At 43.9% G+C, this 17,221-nt stretch overlaps 1 protein-coding gene across 1 annotated transcript; it reads left to right on the top strand.

Annotated features, from left to right (window-relative positions):
• The first annotated feature begins 2,266 nt into the window (after window positions 1-2,266).
• On the top strand, window positions 2,267-14,550 carry LOC114656890 (uncharacterized). Its single transcript, XM_028808489.2, has 7 exons — window positions 2,267-2,521; window positions 8,890-9,010; window positions 9,126-9,307; window positions 9,421-9,581; window positions 9,901-10,057; window positions 13,473-13,597; window positions 13,683-14,550. The coding sequence occupies exons 1-7, from the start codon at window positions 2,458-2,460 to the stop codon at window positions 14,460-14,462; spliced, it is 1,590 nt and encodes a 529-aa protein (XP_028664322.1). The 5' UTR covers window positions 2,267-2,457; the 3' UTR covers window positions 14,463-14,550.
• The last annotated feature ends 2,671 nt before the right edge of the window (window positions 14,551-17,221 follow it).

Below are 17,221 nucleotides of genomic sequence, written 5' to 3'. Positions count from 1 at the left end.
GCAGAGGACAGAAAGATATGGATGAAGATGATCCGCTGTGGCAACCCCTAACGGGAGCAACCGAAAGAAGAAGAAGAAGACTTCTAAACGTAGCTGCCACACGACACCTGAACGCGTATCAGTTCTCTGGCGCCCCCTGCAGTTGGCATATTCTCCAGGTGTTCCCGTGGCAGATAGATAGATAGATAGATAGATAGATAGATAGATAGATAGATAGATAGATAGATAGATGTGAAAGGCACTATATGATAGATAGATAGATAGATAGATAGATAGATAGATAGATAGATAGATAGATAGATAGATAGATGTGAAAGGCACTATATGATAGATAGATAGATAGATAGATAGATAGATAGATAGATAGATAGATAGATAGATAGATAGATAGATAGATAGATAGATAGATAGATTTTGTTTAAGGGGGAAATTTAGCTTTTTAGAGAAGTTCAATAAATATTGTGTCATAACAAACAACAAGTACCACATACACCACCGACAACCTCCCCCCACACACCAAACACACAGACGATTTGCCAAAAAGAATACACAATCTTTGATTGATAAGAGCGCAGTCCCAATAGGCATTGTGGGAAACTACTCCTACGCTGCATTGGTTCTGAAACTCCGCCGACATTTCTGTACTGTATAAAAGGTTGACTAATAATGGATTGATAAAGTGCAGGTATCAGGTGCCTTAGGTTGTCGATTTAACGGTACATTTCCACCATCACATAAATTCGACATTCACGCTCGTCATACGTTATCCGCTAGCAGTGTGTGATATATATCAGTAAATTCTAGCATCATGATCTTAGTGACTTTGAATGTGGTGTGTGCTGAGGACGGCGTGAATTGTACAACTGCGATCTACTCGTCCACATCGCTCGCCAAGGATCAGTGGCAAACACCTTTTGCCACCGTTTCTTCAAATTCATGAGCTATCTAATGCCCAAATCCTATACCAAATCTCACTATAGGTAAACAATTTTAGTCCCTTTAAGAACCAACCACATGAAGCTTCATGAAAGAACCTTAATTCATTTAGATCCATAACAGGTTCCATAAACAGTTGATGGTAGCAGATTTGTGAAGTACCCCCAGTTACCCCTAACCCTAACCTTAACCCTGGTCTGGATTAAGCGGAGAAATGACGTGACAGATGGGTTTGCGATTTTAAAACGACTCATTGCATACATGCAATAGCACTAGTGATTAGAATAGATGACAACGGGGAGGGAAGAATGGACGCATGAATAATCAGTTAAAGCAAGTGAACGCAGACTCTCATGAAAATTCTGCATATGATGAACAGTTTGCCATCCATCCATCCATTTTCCAACCCGCTGAATCCGGACACAGGGTCACGGGGGTCTGCTGGAGCCAATCCCAGCCAACACAGGGCACAAGGCAGGAACCAATCCTGAGCAGAGTGCCAACCCACCGCAGGACACACACAAACACACCCACACACCAAGCACAGACTAGGGCCAATTTAGAATCGCCAATCCATCGTGTTATTTAATGCCACTGGGCGGCGTTAATGGTACTCTTGGCAGAGCTGGTTTAATTGGCATGTGTCTGCTGCCAAAGGCTTCGCATGTGATAAAATCGAAAGTGAATAAGCTGAGGGGTGAAACTCGATGAAGAATTAATCCAGCGCCCACGAACCGCAAGTACACCTGCGTTGCGTTAGGAGCGAAGATTTGCGAAGATTTGGTTTATAAGAAGTCAGAGCAGATTACGTGATGTTAGTTGGATTAGCTATGTTGGTGAGATGTCTCGAATTCATCTTTTCAGACCTCGAAAAGCAAACCAATCAGTTAATAAAACGCAGCTGGTGGGTCGTGTCTTCGATCATCTTCCTGTAAAGTTATTGCTCTTGGGATTTAACCACACAACATATAATGACACGGCTGGCCTTTTCTGTAAAGAGATAACTTGTTCTCGTCTAATATTATCTTGCTCGGTAATGTCGTGAAGCAAAATGTCACAGTTCGTCCACCGCTAAACCAAAACTCCATCACCCAAAACAAAGCCCCCCCCCCCCCCCCCCCCCCCCCCCCCCCCCCCCCCATTTTGTTTCACAGAACGAAAGCACTCCTTGGTTCCCTGTCATCTTGTTATTCGAAGCCTATCAGTTTCTTTTCAAATGTGGGCAAATTTGGAGAAGTCCTCTCGACTTGAGATTTTTATGCGCGGTAAATTTCAGGAATTACCCAGAACGGCTGCGCTGAGATAACAGAAAGTCCTGCGCGAAGGAAGTGAGCGGTGACGCCAGCTCGCCTCCGCACAGTTAAGGAGGTTGGGCTGTGTGAAGCGACTCATTGATCGGAGAGTACTGGAAGCAGAAGGATCGAAGAAAACAGGTGATCAGAAAAAAATCGAGCAAGACGGACTCCCGTTTTGCCCGCACAGGCTGATCTCCTGCCAAAGGGAACGCGCTATGCGAAACACATGGAGGGCTTCGCCTGTGCGCGGATAATTCTCGCAGTCATGGGACTTCACTGCGTTGTGTCTGGTGAGTACAAATTGTTTTTCTCTTGTCCGCTTTAAGAGCGTACACCAAAGAGACGCCGGGATTCCAGCAAGGCAAAACAAATCTGCCATCTTCATCTTCATGATCCACCTGTTTTTGCGGGCTTGATTTTATTAATGTGGCACGTCTTGAGTAGGTAGAATCGTACGACATTCCAGATTTCAAAGAATACTTTTAGTTACGCAGTTATTTTATCGGTTAAGCCCAATCCAAATATAAGAACAAACACTTTTGGATCGGGGTTATAAAATTGTTCGAAGCAGGTTTGAAAAAGTGCGAGTGCGTCCACCAGATTGAAAGGCGCCTCGTCCCGTACTGTGTAACGTCTCGCAGCTGTTGTTGCCAGGACTGAACCTGAACTGCATGGGTGGGGAATATTTTTTTAGTGGATGATTGTGAAACATTTATCAAGCTTGAATTGTGATTGAAAAAGCTGGTGGAGCGGGATGAGGGGCGGTTTTTAGCGAGAAGGTAAATAAAGGTGGGCTTGGCATAGCCGGGTTGGGGGAATACCAATCAGGAATGGGGCACCTTGCCAATCAATCGCAGGGCACAACAAGGCACACAATCATAATTATACGCGTGGTTGATACTGGCTCTGTAATGGCATATACTGGTTTGTGTAGCTCCGTTGTTTGAAAAAGACCCGTTTCATTCTGGGAAGGGTTAGGGTTTGCATATGAAATCGGTTGTTTTGGCTTTGAAAAGGTTTCTGTTATGTAGACTAAACAGAAATCTTTAATGTATAGTAGGTGGCATGTTCACAGATTAAGAAATAATAATAATAACAATACATTTTATTTATATAGCGCCTTTCCCATGCTCAAGGTGCTTATTTAAACAGCAGGCTATATGTAACATTGGGTACACATATTGAACACTAAATAGCTAAATACAGGAGATCACTACTAAAAATCAAGGGGTTCCTCAGAGCGATGCCATATAGTTAAACCATTTTTGGTTCCCGTAAGACCCATCCACATGAAGCTTCCAGAAAGAACTTTTTTTTTTTTAAATTTAGATCCCTAACAGGCACCATACAGTAAATAATCCATGAATGTTAACAGATTTGTGAAATACCAACGGCTTATGATTTTAAAAGGACCCTCGCTGCACACAATCGCTCAGGCTAAATTCAAATTTTCTTAATCTGTTTGTGTCCTGCCTACCATATATTAAAGATTTGCATTTCTTTTTCTACATATTAGAAAGTTATTCAAAGCACAAAGAACCCATCCCAGAGTGAAATGGTGCTTTGGGCTTCTATGAAGAACCACGCAGCCCAGTAAAGTACCATAAAGTGCCATTGACGAAGCTGCAGTTTTTAAGAGTGTTAGTGCAGTCCTTTTAAAGTCAGAAATCTGCTGCTATTTCATAGATCTGTTGTTATCTATTCATGGAGCTTGTTTAGGATTTAAATTAAATTGTTGTGCTTTTATTTCTGGAACCTTCATGTATAGAGTTGTTTTTTTGGAACGAACAATAAGGGCACTACAGTATAGTAACGCTCTGAAGAATGACGTTGGCAACTTTTATTTTTAAGAGTGCAGCCAAAACGCAGACGAGCACATACAAGTCTTTGTGACGACGTTATACACAGTCAGTTATTCTTCAGAAATCCTCCCTGATACTTGAAAGGCACTCAAAGCCTGCAGGCTCCTGCTTTGGAACAGTTCTGTGTGCTTGAAGATTGAAATCCAATTACTAGTGAAGGACGAGCCACACCTGCACTGCTGCAAGTTAAGGTGCCAGGCTGGATCTTCAGAGCGGTGCCATAGGGGAACCATTCTTGATTCCCAAAAGAACCATCCACATGAAGATTCCAGAAAGCAGCATTTATTTATTTAGATCTGTAAGAGGGTCCATGCAGAGCCATGACTAGATGATAACAGATTTATGAAATGCAACTGGGTTCCTGATTTGAAAAGGACTCACACAGGCCGAGTTCCGGTTTACTTCATCTCTTAGTATCCTGCTAGTAGCCTACTAGACATTAAACATTTCTCTCTTTTTACACATATCAAGAACCTCTTCAAAGCCCAAAGAGATAGTCTGATGTAGAAAGAAATAATCTCTTCCTGGAAGGAAATGGTTTCTTGTCAAGCAACTGATAAATGAGGAACCATACAAGCCAGTAAAGAGCCATTTCAGCACCGTTATTATGCAGAGTCTGGGGACACTCTGGGGCTGTCCCTACACTCTTATAAAGAAAGGTGACAAAATGGCCCTTCAGATTGATGCCAGCGAGCCAGGCACAGATCTACTATGAAATTAATGAGGCTTAAGCTTTGAGGCCTCCTGAATCCCAGAAGGGCTGCAGAAGCAACTCGTCTCCACATTAGGCATCTACTGCATGAGAAGTGTTATTAAAAATAATAAGGTGCAGTTCAATACAATATAATAATGAAAAAGAAAATTAGAAGGTTATTACAGTGTCAAAAAGTTACATTTGTGGCAATCTGTTGTGGAAGAACCCCACAGAAAAGATAACAGTGGTTACCCAGACCTTGTTGCTGGTTGTGCAGGGACCCCCATAACAGTTCAAGCTTCAGGACCCCAAAGATGTAGGTCTGCCACAGCATAGGCTTGTTGTTGCATAGAGTCACACAGGTTTTCTTGATCGGGTGTATACTGCTAGCTTATTATACACTCTTAAAAATGCTGCTTCTTTAATGGCACTTTATGGTTCTTTCATGTGGTTGTGTGGTTCCTCATTGAACCTTTGCTTGATGAAGCACCAGTGCATTCTGGGAAGGGTTCTGTGCATTTTGAAGTTGCTTCTTTGTGCTTTGAATAACTTCCTAATATGTAGAAAAAAGCTGAAATCTGTAATGTAGGGTAGGCTGTCAGGTGACAAGGCAGGACCTCCATAGACTACCAGGCAGGACAAGGCAGGACCTCAATTGGCTACCAGGCAGGACAAGGCAGGACCTCCATAGACTACCAGGCAGGACCAGGCAGGACAAGGCAGGACCTCCATAGGCTACCAGGCAGGACAAAGCAGGGCCTCAATTGGCTACCAGGCAGGACAAGGCAGAACCTCCATAGACTACTAGGCAGGGCAAGGCAGGACCTCCATAGACTACCAGGCAGGACAAGGCAACACCTCTATAGACTACCAGGCAGGACAATGCAGGACCACCATAGGCTATCAGGCAGGACAAGGCAGGACCTCCATAGGCTACCAGGCAGGACAAGGCAGGACCTCCATAGGCTACCAGGCAGGACAAGGCAGGACCTCCATAGACTACCATGCAGGACAAGGCAGGACCTCCATAGACTACAAGGCAGGACAAGGCAGGACCTCTATAGACTACCAGGCAGGACAATGCAGGACCACCATAGGCTACCAGGCAGGACAAGGCAGGACCTCAATTGGCTACCAGGCAGGACAAGGCAGGACCTCCATAGACTACTAGGCTGGGCAAGGCAGGACCTCCATAGACTACCAGGCAGGACAAGGCAGGACCTCCATAGGCTGTTAGGCAAGGACAAGGCAGGACCTCCATAGGTTACCAGGCAGGACAGTAATGGATTAAGAAAATTTGTGCTTAGCCTTTGAGATTGTGTGCGGTGAGGGTCCCACTGGTATATCACCAATCTGTGGCTATTTACTATATGAGGCCTGTTACAGATCTAAATGAATCAATAAAGCTTCTTTCTGGGACCTTTATGTGGATGGGTGGTCTTTTGGGAACCAAAAATGGTTCCCCTATGGCATCGCTCTGACGAAACACTCTGTCCCCTTTATTTTTTAGAGTGCACTTTAACGACTTCTGCCACGTCCGCACATTAGGAACTTTTTCAAAGCCCAAAGGGCCGATTTCACATGTAGAGAGAACCCTTCACAGAATGAGACGGTTCTTAGTCAAGCAATTCTGGGAAAAAACCACACAACCCAATAATGTGCCCTTATTTATGAAAAAAAGAGTTAGAGGTCTCCACATCTCGCCTAGTGCGGAACCCATACAGGTGTATGTGTATGTAAAATAATAGTCCTTAAAATAAGTGCTGGGATGAGTCAATCTTCTTTTCATTTAGATTTTTACCTCTGCGGTAACGGGAATTTGTCATTTTTTAATCCATCCTTCATCAAGAATAGCGGCTTTTTTGGGTCATGAATTACACTATGTGACGAAATGGTACCAGCACATTATCGGTCATTAAAATATCCGCCCCATTTATACAATCTGTAAGTCTCATTCACGAGAATCAAGGATTATTTTCATATTTTTACTTTCCTAACTTGCACGTCAGTGACTTCTCCCATATAAAATTAATCAACACAGAAACCTATTTATGTCATGACTTCTTCTTCTTCTTCCATTAGGGGTTGCCACAGCAGATCATCTTCTTCCATATCTTTCTGTCCTCTCCATCTTGTTCTGTCACACCCACCACCTTCATATCCCTTCTCACCACATCCATAAACCTCCTCTTAGGCCTTCCTCTTTTTTTCTTGCCTGGCAGCTCCATCCACATCATCCTTCTCCCAATATACCCAGCATCTCTCCTCTGCACATGTCCGGACCAAATATCATAATTCATGTCATCTGGTGTAGCAGATGTGAGGACATGTCAGGTTTGCCAGTGATCTTGAGCATCCATCCATCCATCCATCCATCCATCCATCCATCCATCCATCCATCCATCCATCCATCCATCCACCATGAGAATGCTGGAGCCTAACCCAGCAAACATTGGATAGGAACAATCCCTGGGCAGTATGCCAGTATCCCTCCCTTCATGTTGAACACACCCACACATCAGGGGGTTAGTCCACCTAATCCACTTGTCTTTGGACTGTGGGAGGTAGCCAGAGTATCTGGAGAAAACTCACACGGACACGGCGAGAACATGTAAGCTACACACAGAGAGCAGCCTGGGATGTGAACCTCAGTCTCCCTCTTGTTAGGCGGCATCACTACTGCTGTGCCACCGTTCTCATATCTGGCCAGGAAAATGTTAAAGGAAATTAAAATGTGCAATTTTATCTTTCATCCAGTTTACTGACACACATCAGCAGTGCATCCCTTGTAAAATCTTGGATCTTCATGGTAGCAGAGACCTTTATGGATAGACCATTGAGAATAAACTGCTAACTGTAGCCTCACCGGAAATCAGCCGGATGACAGTGTAGGAGAGAACAGCAAAAAGCACAAGTGAACAGCATCCGTCCCAAGAGCGTCATTTAGATTTCTTGCAAAGACCATTCACGTTTTTAATGAACACACCGTTCTGTTCCCGTCAGCATGAGACATCAGTGATGGATTCCTACATTAAACGTGTTTTGTTTCAGACAAAGACTTGGGCCGCTCCACTTCAGTGCAGATATAAGGACCAGATGTCATGGGGTCAACCTGCAAACAAATACAGTGGTGTGATGAAGAGCTGGTAATGAATGCTGTTGTTTGGGGGGTCAATGGAAGAAAAACGCAGTAATGTGTGTCCCTTCCAATGTCTTTAAAGATGGAAATTTCAAAAAATGAATTTTAATGAGGGCCAGGAATAGAGGTATAAGGTGCAGCACCCTGCATGGCCCAGTTGCCCCATCAAAGAGTTGGTGCCTGAGTCTCACCACTTTGGAAATAGTTAAGTCTAAAGTGGTCACACATACTGTATATACCTCAATATCGCCTCATCCTTATTAAGGGTATCTTCTTCCTAAATCAGGAAGATGTTCAGTAAATAAATGGACACATATTGTCTACTTAACTCAGCTTTTATTGTCATTCATCCACATGCGTAGCAAATGGTTGAACAAAATTTCTTTCCTTACAGTCCCCGGTGCGTACATTTAACATACACCATAACATTACCAAAACCAGTGTGACAATACAATGTGACAAAACAAAAGACACAGGACTATAAAGCAGACATAATATCATAGTAAAGTGTAGAGTATAAAGTGCCAGTACTTAATTGTTATGGGGAGATGGTACTGGGAGACATGTAGGAGTTCAGAAGTCTGACAGCTTGAGGAAAGAAGCCGTTCTGGACCTGACTGTTTTGGTCATAATCATCTACCTGACGGCAGGAGGTCATACAGTATATGTAGCGAGTGAGAGACGTCTTCCACAATGGTGCAGGCAGCATGTCTGAAATAAGTGTCCTGGATCAAAAAGATGGAGACCCTTATGATCCTCCTGGCTGTCCTCGCTACGCGCTGCAGAATCTTGCACTTTATCAGGACGTTCTCCGCAGTTCCTTTGTCAATGGTGGTTAAGAATGGCAGCTTCTGTTTCTTATTCCAATAGGGTTCTTCTCTTTGTCTTAGTAACATCTATGTGAAAACCTCACACCTTTTTCACACCCCTGCTCACCGATTTTTCCTTTTCTTTCCCCTACAGGAGATGAACTTGATGTTCCCAATGACCTGGAAGTGCTGGCAGTGAAATCTGAAGTCCATATGCAGTGGGCTCCACCTAACAATGAGACTCAGGAACTCTTCTACGAAGTTCATTACAGATGGTAGGTGAACTCCCCACCATTTCAAGCCTTGCAGTGACTCTACCTGCTTGATGGCATTACCCACAGTATATATGTGGTCTTCAAACTAACATTTTTTATTCCGTTTCATGGACAGGTATAACGATGGCGAGCAGTGGGCTCCAGTGCCAGGCTGCACCCATACTGAGGCCACCCACTGTGTCCTGTCTCTGGATCATTTCAACTGTACTCTGGCATACCAGACCAGGGTACGCAGCGTTTCAGGGAACAGGACCTCCAAGTGGCAATATGAGCATCAATTTGCAATATATGATATAAGTGAGTAACTGGACCACTTTAGCCCAACCACTGAGGTGATTAGGAGACAACAGTGAACGTTGTGGGCTACAAATGGTTAACTTGCCCTGGTGGGGCCTCTCTCTCTCTTTCAGTGATTCTGCAGCCCCCAAACTTTACAGTATCCGTCTACAAGGATTTCACACTAATAACTCTGCAGACCTTCAGCCAGATGGAAAGGAAATATCAAAAGGATTGTTACAAAGAACAACTGAAATTATATTTACATCTGCAGAGGGATGGAGAGACGCGCAAGGTATTGGAGCTCACTGGGAAGGGAGGGAATCCTAATTTAATTCTATAAAGTCTGCCGCAGTCACACACTGCACTCGCATTAGTGTAGCATGCCCTTGCAATCATTCGGTAAGAACAAGAGGTTTCAGCAATGTCACTGTAAGCCTCGTTTCCCAGGAGCCCCTGTGCTGTGCCTGAACATCTGTTTGTATGAAGTGTCATCTCAAGGAATAAGCAACACTATGTAAAGTGAGCTGTTAAGACAGCATTAGGGAATAACCATTGACTGATACAGGCATCCAGCACTTTCAGTCATTGTTGCTTGTCCCTCTCTTTTTTAGATGAGTTATGCACTTGATGATTTCAATAGCAGACTGGAACTCACAGACCTGCAGAGGAGAATGCGTTACTGTGCCACCTTAGAGCTGATCCCCAACAATGCCAACCATCACATCGAAGGATTAATAAGTGAAGTTTGCTTCAATACCTTGGAATCAGGTAAGAGGATCTATGATTTATATAAGTGCAGTGTGGGGGTCTCCTGTTAAAGCTGGGTGGTGCATTACATGATTTATAGTCAGAGGGGATGTCAAACTTAACAACTGTTGCTGCTGGTTCTTATTGTCTTGAGGATGTCAGATTGCATGGTTAGGAATCACAGGGGATGACAGGTTAGTCGATTCTGTGCAAACATTTCAGCACAGTTTTAGATTTCCAAAATATTGTGAGTTCATGGCATGCTGACAGTCAGTCAGGTGCTACATGGCAGCACTGTTGCCTGTTCAAAGCCTTTCCAGCCACAGTCTTTTCTTTATTTGATTCCGCCATTGGATAACAAATGCAATGAAGCAGACAAGCCTCTGTCCTGTTTTGGTGGTCCAGCATACCTGTTGTCCCCCTTTTCTTCTTGCTGTACAGCCTGCATTGTGCTTGTGAGCATTCCGTGGTTGTCAGCTCTCCCATACATATGAGACCACCCCTACCACTGAAGACCAAATCACTGGGTGAGCTTATGTGTAGGTGATAACTAACAAATGCTCACAAGTACGATACGTAGAATGCAGTCTAGTGGAGAGAAAGCTACTAGCAATGCTGAGAACAGACAGTTTGATCCTAATCAGCCAGGTCTCCTGAGGGCCCGTTTCCCTGATGACGGCTCTGCTTACCATTGTAGACATGTTACGGCTACCAACATGTTATCTGTCCACATCATTATAGATCTTTCCTTTGCTTTCCACACGGTCAACCACCAATCCCCCTGTTTGTCACTGTCTATGCTGTTGTCATCCCTGGGACTGCTCTCATGGGGTTTGGGTACCACTTCTTGGGCAGATCCTACCATGTCTCCTGGAAAGGAGAGATGTCATGGGAGCAGCAGACAAGCAAGGGGATCAGGGCTGGGTCCTCTCCTCTCGATGACACATAGCTGCCCCCTTGACAGAACTTCAGATTATCACCTAGAGTCTCAACATTTCTCACGGATATTACAACTTGCAGACCTGGCAACCTGGCAGAGACTGATCTTCATCCACCTATTCAGCACCCCATCTCTATTCATCCCTTCATTGCTAACAGTTAACAAGTCTCATTACACAGCCTTGGGGAAGTGATCGATGACCAGCTGTCTTTCACTGACCATGTTACCGTGGTCTCTTGGTCCTGCACATTCAAACAGCATCTGACAGAGTATGCAACACAACTCCTGGTCCAGACGTTGGTCTTCTTACTGTATGTCTGGTATACTGCATCTCTTTGCTGGCAGAAGTACTGGCCTGTGTCTCCAAGATGCTTCAGATGATTCAAAATGCAGCAGCATGTGTAGCTTTCAACTCACCAAGGAGGGTACATGTCACTCCTCTTTTCAAATCATTACATTGGCTCCTTGTAGCAGCTCATAGTAAGCAAAAATCACCTATAGAGTAGTCAACGAGTCTGTAGCTATGTATATGGAGACACTTGTGTGGTCTTCTTCTCATTTTTGACCACTCAGGTCTGCTGATGAATGGTGTACGGTGATACCCCAACCCACATTTCATTGTATCTCAGTTCAGACGTTATTTTTATGTGTAGCCCCTTAGGTGGTAGAATGAGATGTCCAGCTCCATTTGAAATTCTGACTCCCTCAATATGTTTAAGAAGCATTTGAAGACCATCTTGTTTTAGGAATTTCTACCGTTAGGTTTTTGTAACTCGCTTGAGTCTTGTTCTGAGCTCTTCACTTGAGATGATCAGTTTTATAACCTTGTCCCGTTACACTTGTCCCCAAACAGCCTCCAAGCTAATGCTTACTCGATTATGTTGACTTTTTTTGTAAGTCTCTTTGGATAAAAGCATCTGCTAAACAATGTACATTTCAGCTGTTTTGGACCACTTAAATAAATGAGGGGGTTGTCTGTCTGATGTCTCATATTTGACATACCGCAACAAAATTAACAAGGATGATTAAATGGTTAAGATTGTGGCTGAGCTCGTCATACCTGTCACAATGACTGGCTGTCACAATGTGGCACGCTTAATACTCTTTGGAAATGTGAAACAGTGCTCAAATGATCTGCAGGGAGTTGTGCAATTTGTCATCCCCTGTGAACCCTAGTCATGTGATCTGACGTCCTCAAAGTGATGAGGTTGAGCGACTGCAACTGTTAAGTCTGACCTCCCCTCTGACTAGAAGTCAACTTATTTGGAATTGGAGCTCATATCGAATAGAAGTGGATGATCCATGTTACCCCCTACTGGGCGGAGCTTGTGTCATGGCCAGAAACAGAAGTGCATGGCTCACTTGCTATTTTGTCAGGGACAGGGCATGTGTGAACATCAAGTGCACAGACATCTGATGTCATAGTGAAGGGGTGGTGTTTGTATTGAAACAGTAGTTCTGGTTCAACTGTTAAGCCCTTAGGGGGTAGGTGCTTGGGGGATGGCCAGAAACAGATACATGTGATGTCATCACCAAGGGGTGTGGCTTCCACTCAACTGATTCACATTTTCCCCCATTTTATTTTCAAGGTGGCTTGTGTGATGGCCAGACATGTAGGTCCAGAGTAATTACATTCATTCGTAGAGGGGAGCAGTGGAGTGTGTACGCCTGATGAGTCCAAATGAGGGTGAAACACGTGTTGCATACTCTTTGTATTATTTGACAGTAAACTATGCAACATTCCATGATCTGCTTCTCGCAAATGAAAGAGGGCACCGTGGCAGATGTTTGCCGAATGGCAGACCAACCACAAGCGTTACCTGGTAGGTAACCACCCACACAATTCAGGTTGTTGAGACTCAGACTACGAATGCAATGAATGTAATTACTCCAGACCTACAGGCTGTCAAATAAGTGAACCACACGCCGTGGTGCAGTGTAAAGGGGCTTCGTCTCTGACGCTGACGTCTGAGGTTCAATCCCCGAGAGGGGAGCAGTAGAGTGTGTACGCCTGATGAGCCCAAATGAGGGTGAAACACGTGTCGCGTACTCTTTGCATTATTTGGCAGCGAACTATGCAATATGTATATATATATATATATATATCGCATTTGGGTGGAGTGTTCCTTTACGGTCACCCATACACTCATACAATATCCAAAACTTGACCAAGTAGAGCAAATTTCCTTTTTTGAAACAAGCTCTGGCTTTTTGACTTTGAGTTTCGGTTTGTGTTTCACCTCTTTTCACTTTTGCTTGGCCTTATGTCTCCATTCTTGTTCCTGATCCTCACTCTCTCTCTTTTTTTGGAGTGAATTTCTGTTTTTTGCAGTCCGTACCTGAAGAACCCATCATGGTTTGAGGCACGAGTCCTGGGGGCCGATGTTTAGATATAAAATGTTTGCCGAAGGTCTTGCGTAATTTGCTTCTGATATTATCATTTCAGGTCAATGTTTGACAACCTCATTCATACATGACTTTGAATTTCTTTTCCAGGGACCCTGGAAGTCACAGTCACTGCTGTGCTCTCAGTTGCCTGCATCCTACTGCTGATCATCTCACTTGCCATCTTTTTGCTGAAGGCATTTCTGAAACGCCCTGCCCAAATGCCGGAAGCCCTGGTGAGTACTGGCCTAAAGATTTTTCCTGATCCCAATGTTCTCATTCTGATTTCTAATATACACTTTCTTTATTTTCCTTGTGCAGAAGTCAATCACTACTCTGTCTAGAAGCTGGCAGCCCCTAGCACTGGACCAGTTCCAGGTGGAAACCATCCCCTCCTGTCTGGACAAACTGAAGAAGCAGCGCGCAAGTGTGGACAGTGGTGTGAGTTTGGAGCCGCACCCCTTGGAACCTGAGACACTACATTTGGGAAGTGGATGCCCACTGTTGATGGAACTTGTTCAGGATTCGCTTAGCATGTCGAGGAGCAGTGGACCCCAACTTCTTAAAGAAACTGGGAGCAGCTGTTGTAGCAGCAGCAACACCACAGTGACAGAAGACAGTGGTGTGTGTATGAACTCACGCTCCCTGCTGGACTTCAGCGGAAGTGAAAGCAGCCAACTTTCTGATGTGCGGCTGGTGGTGGAGATTGGTGCTCCTGCAGAGGACTGTGGTTACCGCAGTCAAATGCCAGCTGTCTCAGAGGACAACACTTACCCGACTTGGGAGACTAACAGAGGGGGGGGATTTGGTCCCCCCACTGGCCAAGTACAGACCAACAAAGTTTGTTTGTGCTCCAAAGACAGTGTCTGCTTCCTCTGTCAGATGGAAGGGCTCATGGGAAGGAGAGAGGCAGGAGACGACAGGGGATGGCAGGAGGGCAGTGGGTGTAATGTGGTGATTGCACAGACGGACTTGACGGCACATCAGGAGCCCCCACAGACCCTTTTGCAGGACCTTCTTACCGTCTATTCTGATGGCTACTTGAAGAAGGGCGTTCCAAGACCATCACTCCCACCTCTCCTGGATATGATACATAGCTGACTATTAGGTGAATACATCGGCACATCTCACTAACCTGACATTATTTATTGACTTTTTTTTTTTTACAAAGTGTATTATTTATTAAATTTTTTTAAACTATGAACCTCATGGTTGCTTCATCCCAGGGTGGTGCTCATAACAGACCACTCCATTTAATTTTGGTGGGATTTTTGTAAACTTTGACCCTCATCCCAGGGTGGGGCTCATAACCAGACCACTCCATCTACTTTGGGTGGGATTTTTAAACTGTGAACCTCACGGTTGCTCCATCCCAGGTTGGGACTTATAACCTGACTAGTCCATTTACTTTGGGTGGGATTTTTTTAAACTATGAACGTCATGGTTGCTCCATCCCAGGTTGGGGCTTATAACCAGACCACACATTTACTTTGGGTGGGATTTTTTTAAACTATGAACCTCATGGTTGCTTCATCCCAGAGTGGAGCTCATAACCAGACCAGTCCATTTACTTTGGGTGGGATTTTTTAAAATTATGAACTTCATGGTTGCTCCATCCCAGGGTAGGGCTCATAACCAGACTACACATTTACTTTGGGTGGGATTTTTTTAAACTATGAACCTCATGGTTGCTTCATCCCAGAGTGGGGCTCATAACCAGACCAGTCCATTTACTTTGGGTGGGATTTTTTTAAACTATGAACCTCATGGTTGCTCCATCCCAGGGTAGGGCTCATAACCAGACTACACATTTACTTTGGGTGGGATTTTTTTAAACTATGAACCTCATGGTTGCTTCATCCCAGAGTTTGGCTCATAACCAAACCAGTCCATTTACTTTGGGTGGGATTTTTTTAAACTATGAACCTCATGGTTGCTCCATCCCAGGGTGGGGCTCATAACCAGACCACTTAATTCACTTTGGGTGGAATTCTGACTCCATGGCAATAACTCCTAGGAAAATTTGAAATTAAGGTCAAAGCTGTCTTATTTTCAGTTAAGACTACAAAATGACAACAAACGTTCAGAAGCAAGGTCTCCAAGACCAGACAGTTAAGTTTATGAGGTGGAATGTTAAAGGCCTGAATCATGAATTAAAGAGAAAGAAAGTATTCTCTCACCTAACAGGTCTAAACGCTAAACTAGCATTTTTACAGGAGACCCACTTACAGTGGTGTGAAAAACTATTTGCCCCCTTCCTGATTTCTTATTCTTTTGCATGTTTGTCACACAAAATGTTTCTGATCATCAAACACATTTAACCATTAGTCAAATATAACACAAGTAAACACAAAATGCAGTTTGTAAATGGTGGTTTTTATTATTTAGGGAGAAAAAAAAATCCAAACCTACATGGCCCTGTGTGAAAAAGTAATTGCCCCCTGAACCTAATAACTGGTTGGGCCACCCTTAGCAGCAATAACTGCAATCAAGCGTTTGCGATAACTTGCAATGAGTCTTTTACAGCGCTCTGGAGGAATTTTGGCCCACTCATCTTTGCAAAATTGTTGTAATTCAGCTTTATTTGAGGGTTTTCTAGCATGAACCGCCTTTTTAAGGTCATGCCATAGCATCTCAATTGGATTCAGGTCAGGACTTTGACTAGGTCACTCCAAAGTCTTCATTTTGTTTTTCTTCAGCCATTCAGAGGTGGATTTGCTGGTGTGTTTTGGGTCATTGTCCTGTTGCAGCACCCAAGATCGCTTCAGCTTGAGTTGACGAACAGATGGCCGGACATTCTCCTTCAGGATTTTTTGGTAGACAGTAGAATTCATGGTTCCATCTATCACAGCAAGCCTTCCAGGTCCTGAAGCAGCAAAACAACCCCAGACCATCACACTACCACCACCATATTTTACTGTTGGTATGATGTTCTTTTTCTGAAATGCTGTGTTCCTTTTACGCCAGATGTAACGGGACATTTGCCTTCCAAAAAGTTCAACTTTTGACTCATCAGTCCACAAGGTATTTTCCCAAAAGTCTTGCCAATCATTGAGATGTTTCTTAGCAAAATTGAGACGAGCCCTAATGTTCTTTTTGCTTAACAGTGGTTTGCGTCTTGGAAATCTGCCATGCAGGCCGTTTTTGCCCAGTCTCTTTCTTATGGTGGAGTCGTGAACACTGACCTTAATTGAGGCAAGTGAGGCCTGCAGTTCTTTAGACGTTGTCCTGGGGTCTTCTGTGACCTCTCGGATGAGTCGTCTCTGCGCTCTTGGGGTAATTTTGGTCGGCCGGCCACTCCTGGGAAGGTTCACCACTGTTCCATGTTTTTGCCATTTGTGGATAATGGCTCTCACTGTGGTTCGCTGGAGTCCCAAAGCTTTAGAAATGGTTTTATAACCTTTACCAGACTGATAGATCTCAATTACTTCTGTTCTCATTTGTTCCTGAATTTCTTTGGATCTTGGCATGATGTCTAGCTTTTGAGGTGCTTTTGGTCTACTTCTCTGTGTCAGGCAGCTCCTATTTAAGTGATTTCTTGATTGAAACAGGTGTGGCAGTAATCAGGCCTGGGGGTGGCTACGGAAATTGAACTCAGGTGTGATACACCACAGTTAGGTTATTTTTTAACAAGGGGGCAATTACTTTTTCACACAGGGCCATGTAGGTTTGGATTTTTTTTCTCCCTAAATAATAAAAACCATCATTTAAAAACTGCATTTTGTGTTTACTTGTGTTATATTTGACTAATGGTTAAATGTGTTTGATGATCAGAAACATTTTGTGTGACAAACATGCAAAAGAATAAGAAATCAGGAAGGGGGCAAATAGTTTTTCACACCACTGTATTAAGCAAGGAT

This window comes from Erpetoichthys calabaricus, chromosome 9 (genome assembly GCF_900747795.2).
Source record: "Erpetoichthys calabaricus chromosome 9, fErpCal1.3, whole genome shotgun sequence".
Classification (NCBI taxonomy): Eukaryota; Metazoa; Chordata; class Cladistia; order Polypteriformes; family Polypteridae; genus Erpetoichthys; species Erpetoichthys calabaricus.
This window is presented reverse-complemented; position numbering and strand designations above follow the sequence as displayed.

Coding starts and splice junctions, on each gene's coding strand:
- LOC114656890 (XM_028808489.2), top strand. CDS start 2,458: ATGGAGGGCTTCGCCTGTGCGCGGATAATTCTCGCAGTCATGGGACTT. Junction 2,522..8,889: donor ACTTCACTGCGTTGTGTCTG/GTGAGTACAAAT, acceptor TTTCCCCTACAG/GAGATGAACTTGATGTTCCC. Junction 9,582..9,900: donor GGGATGGAGAGACGCGCAAG/GTATTGGAGCTC, acceptor TCTCTTTTTTAG/ATGAGTTATGCACTTGATGA.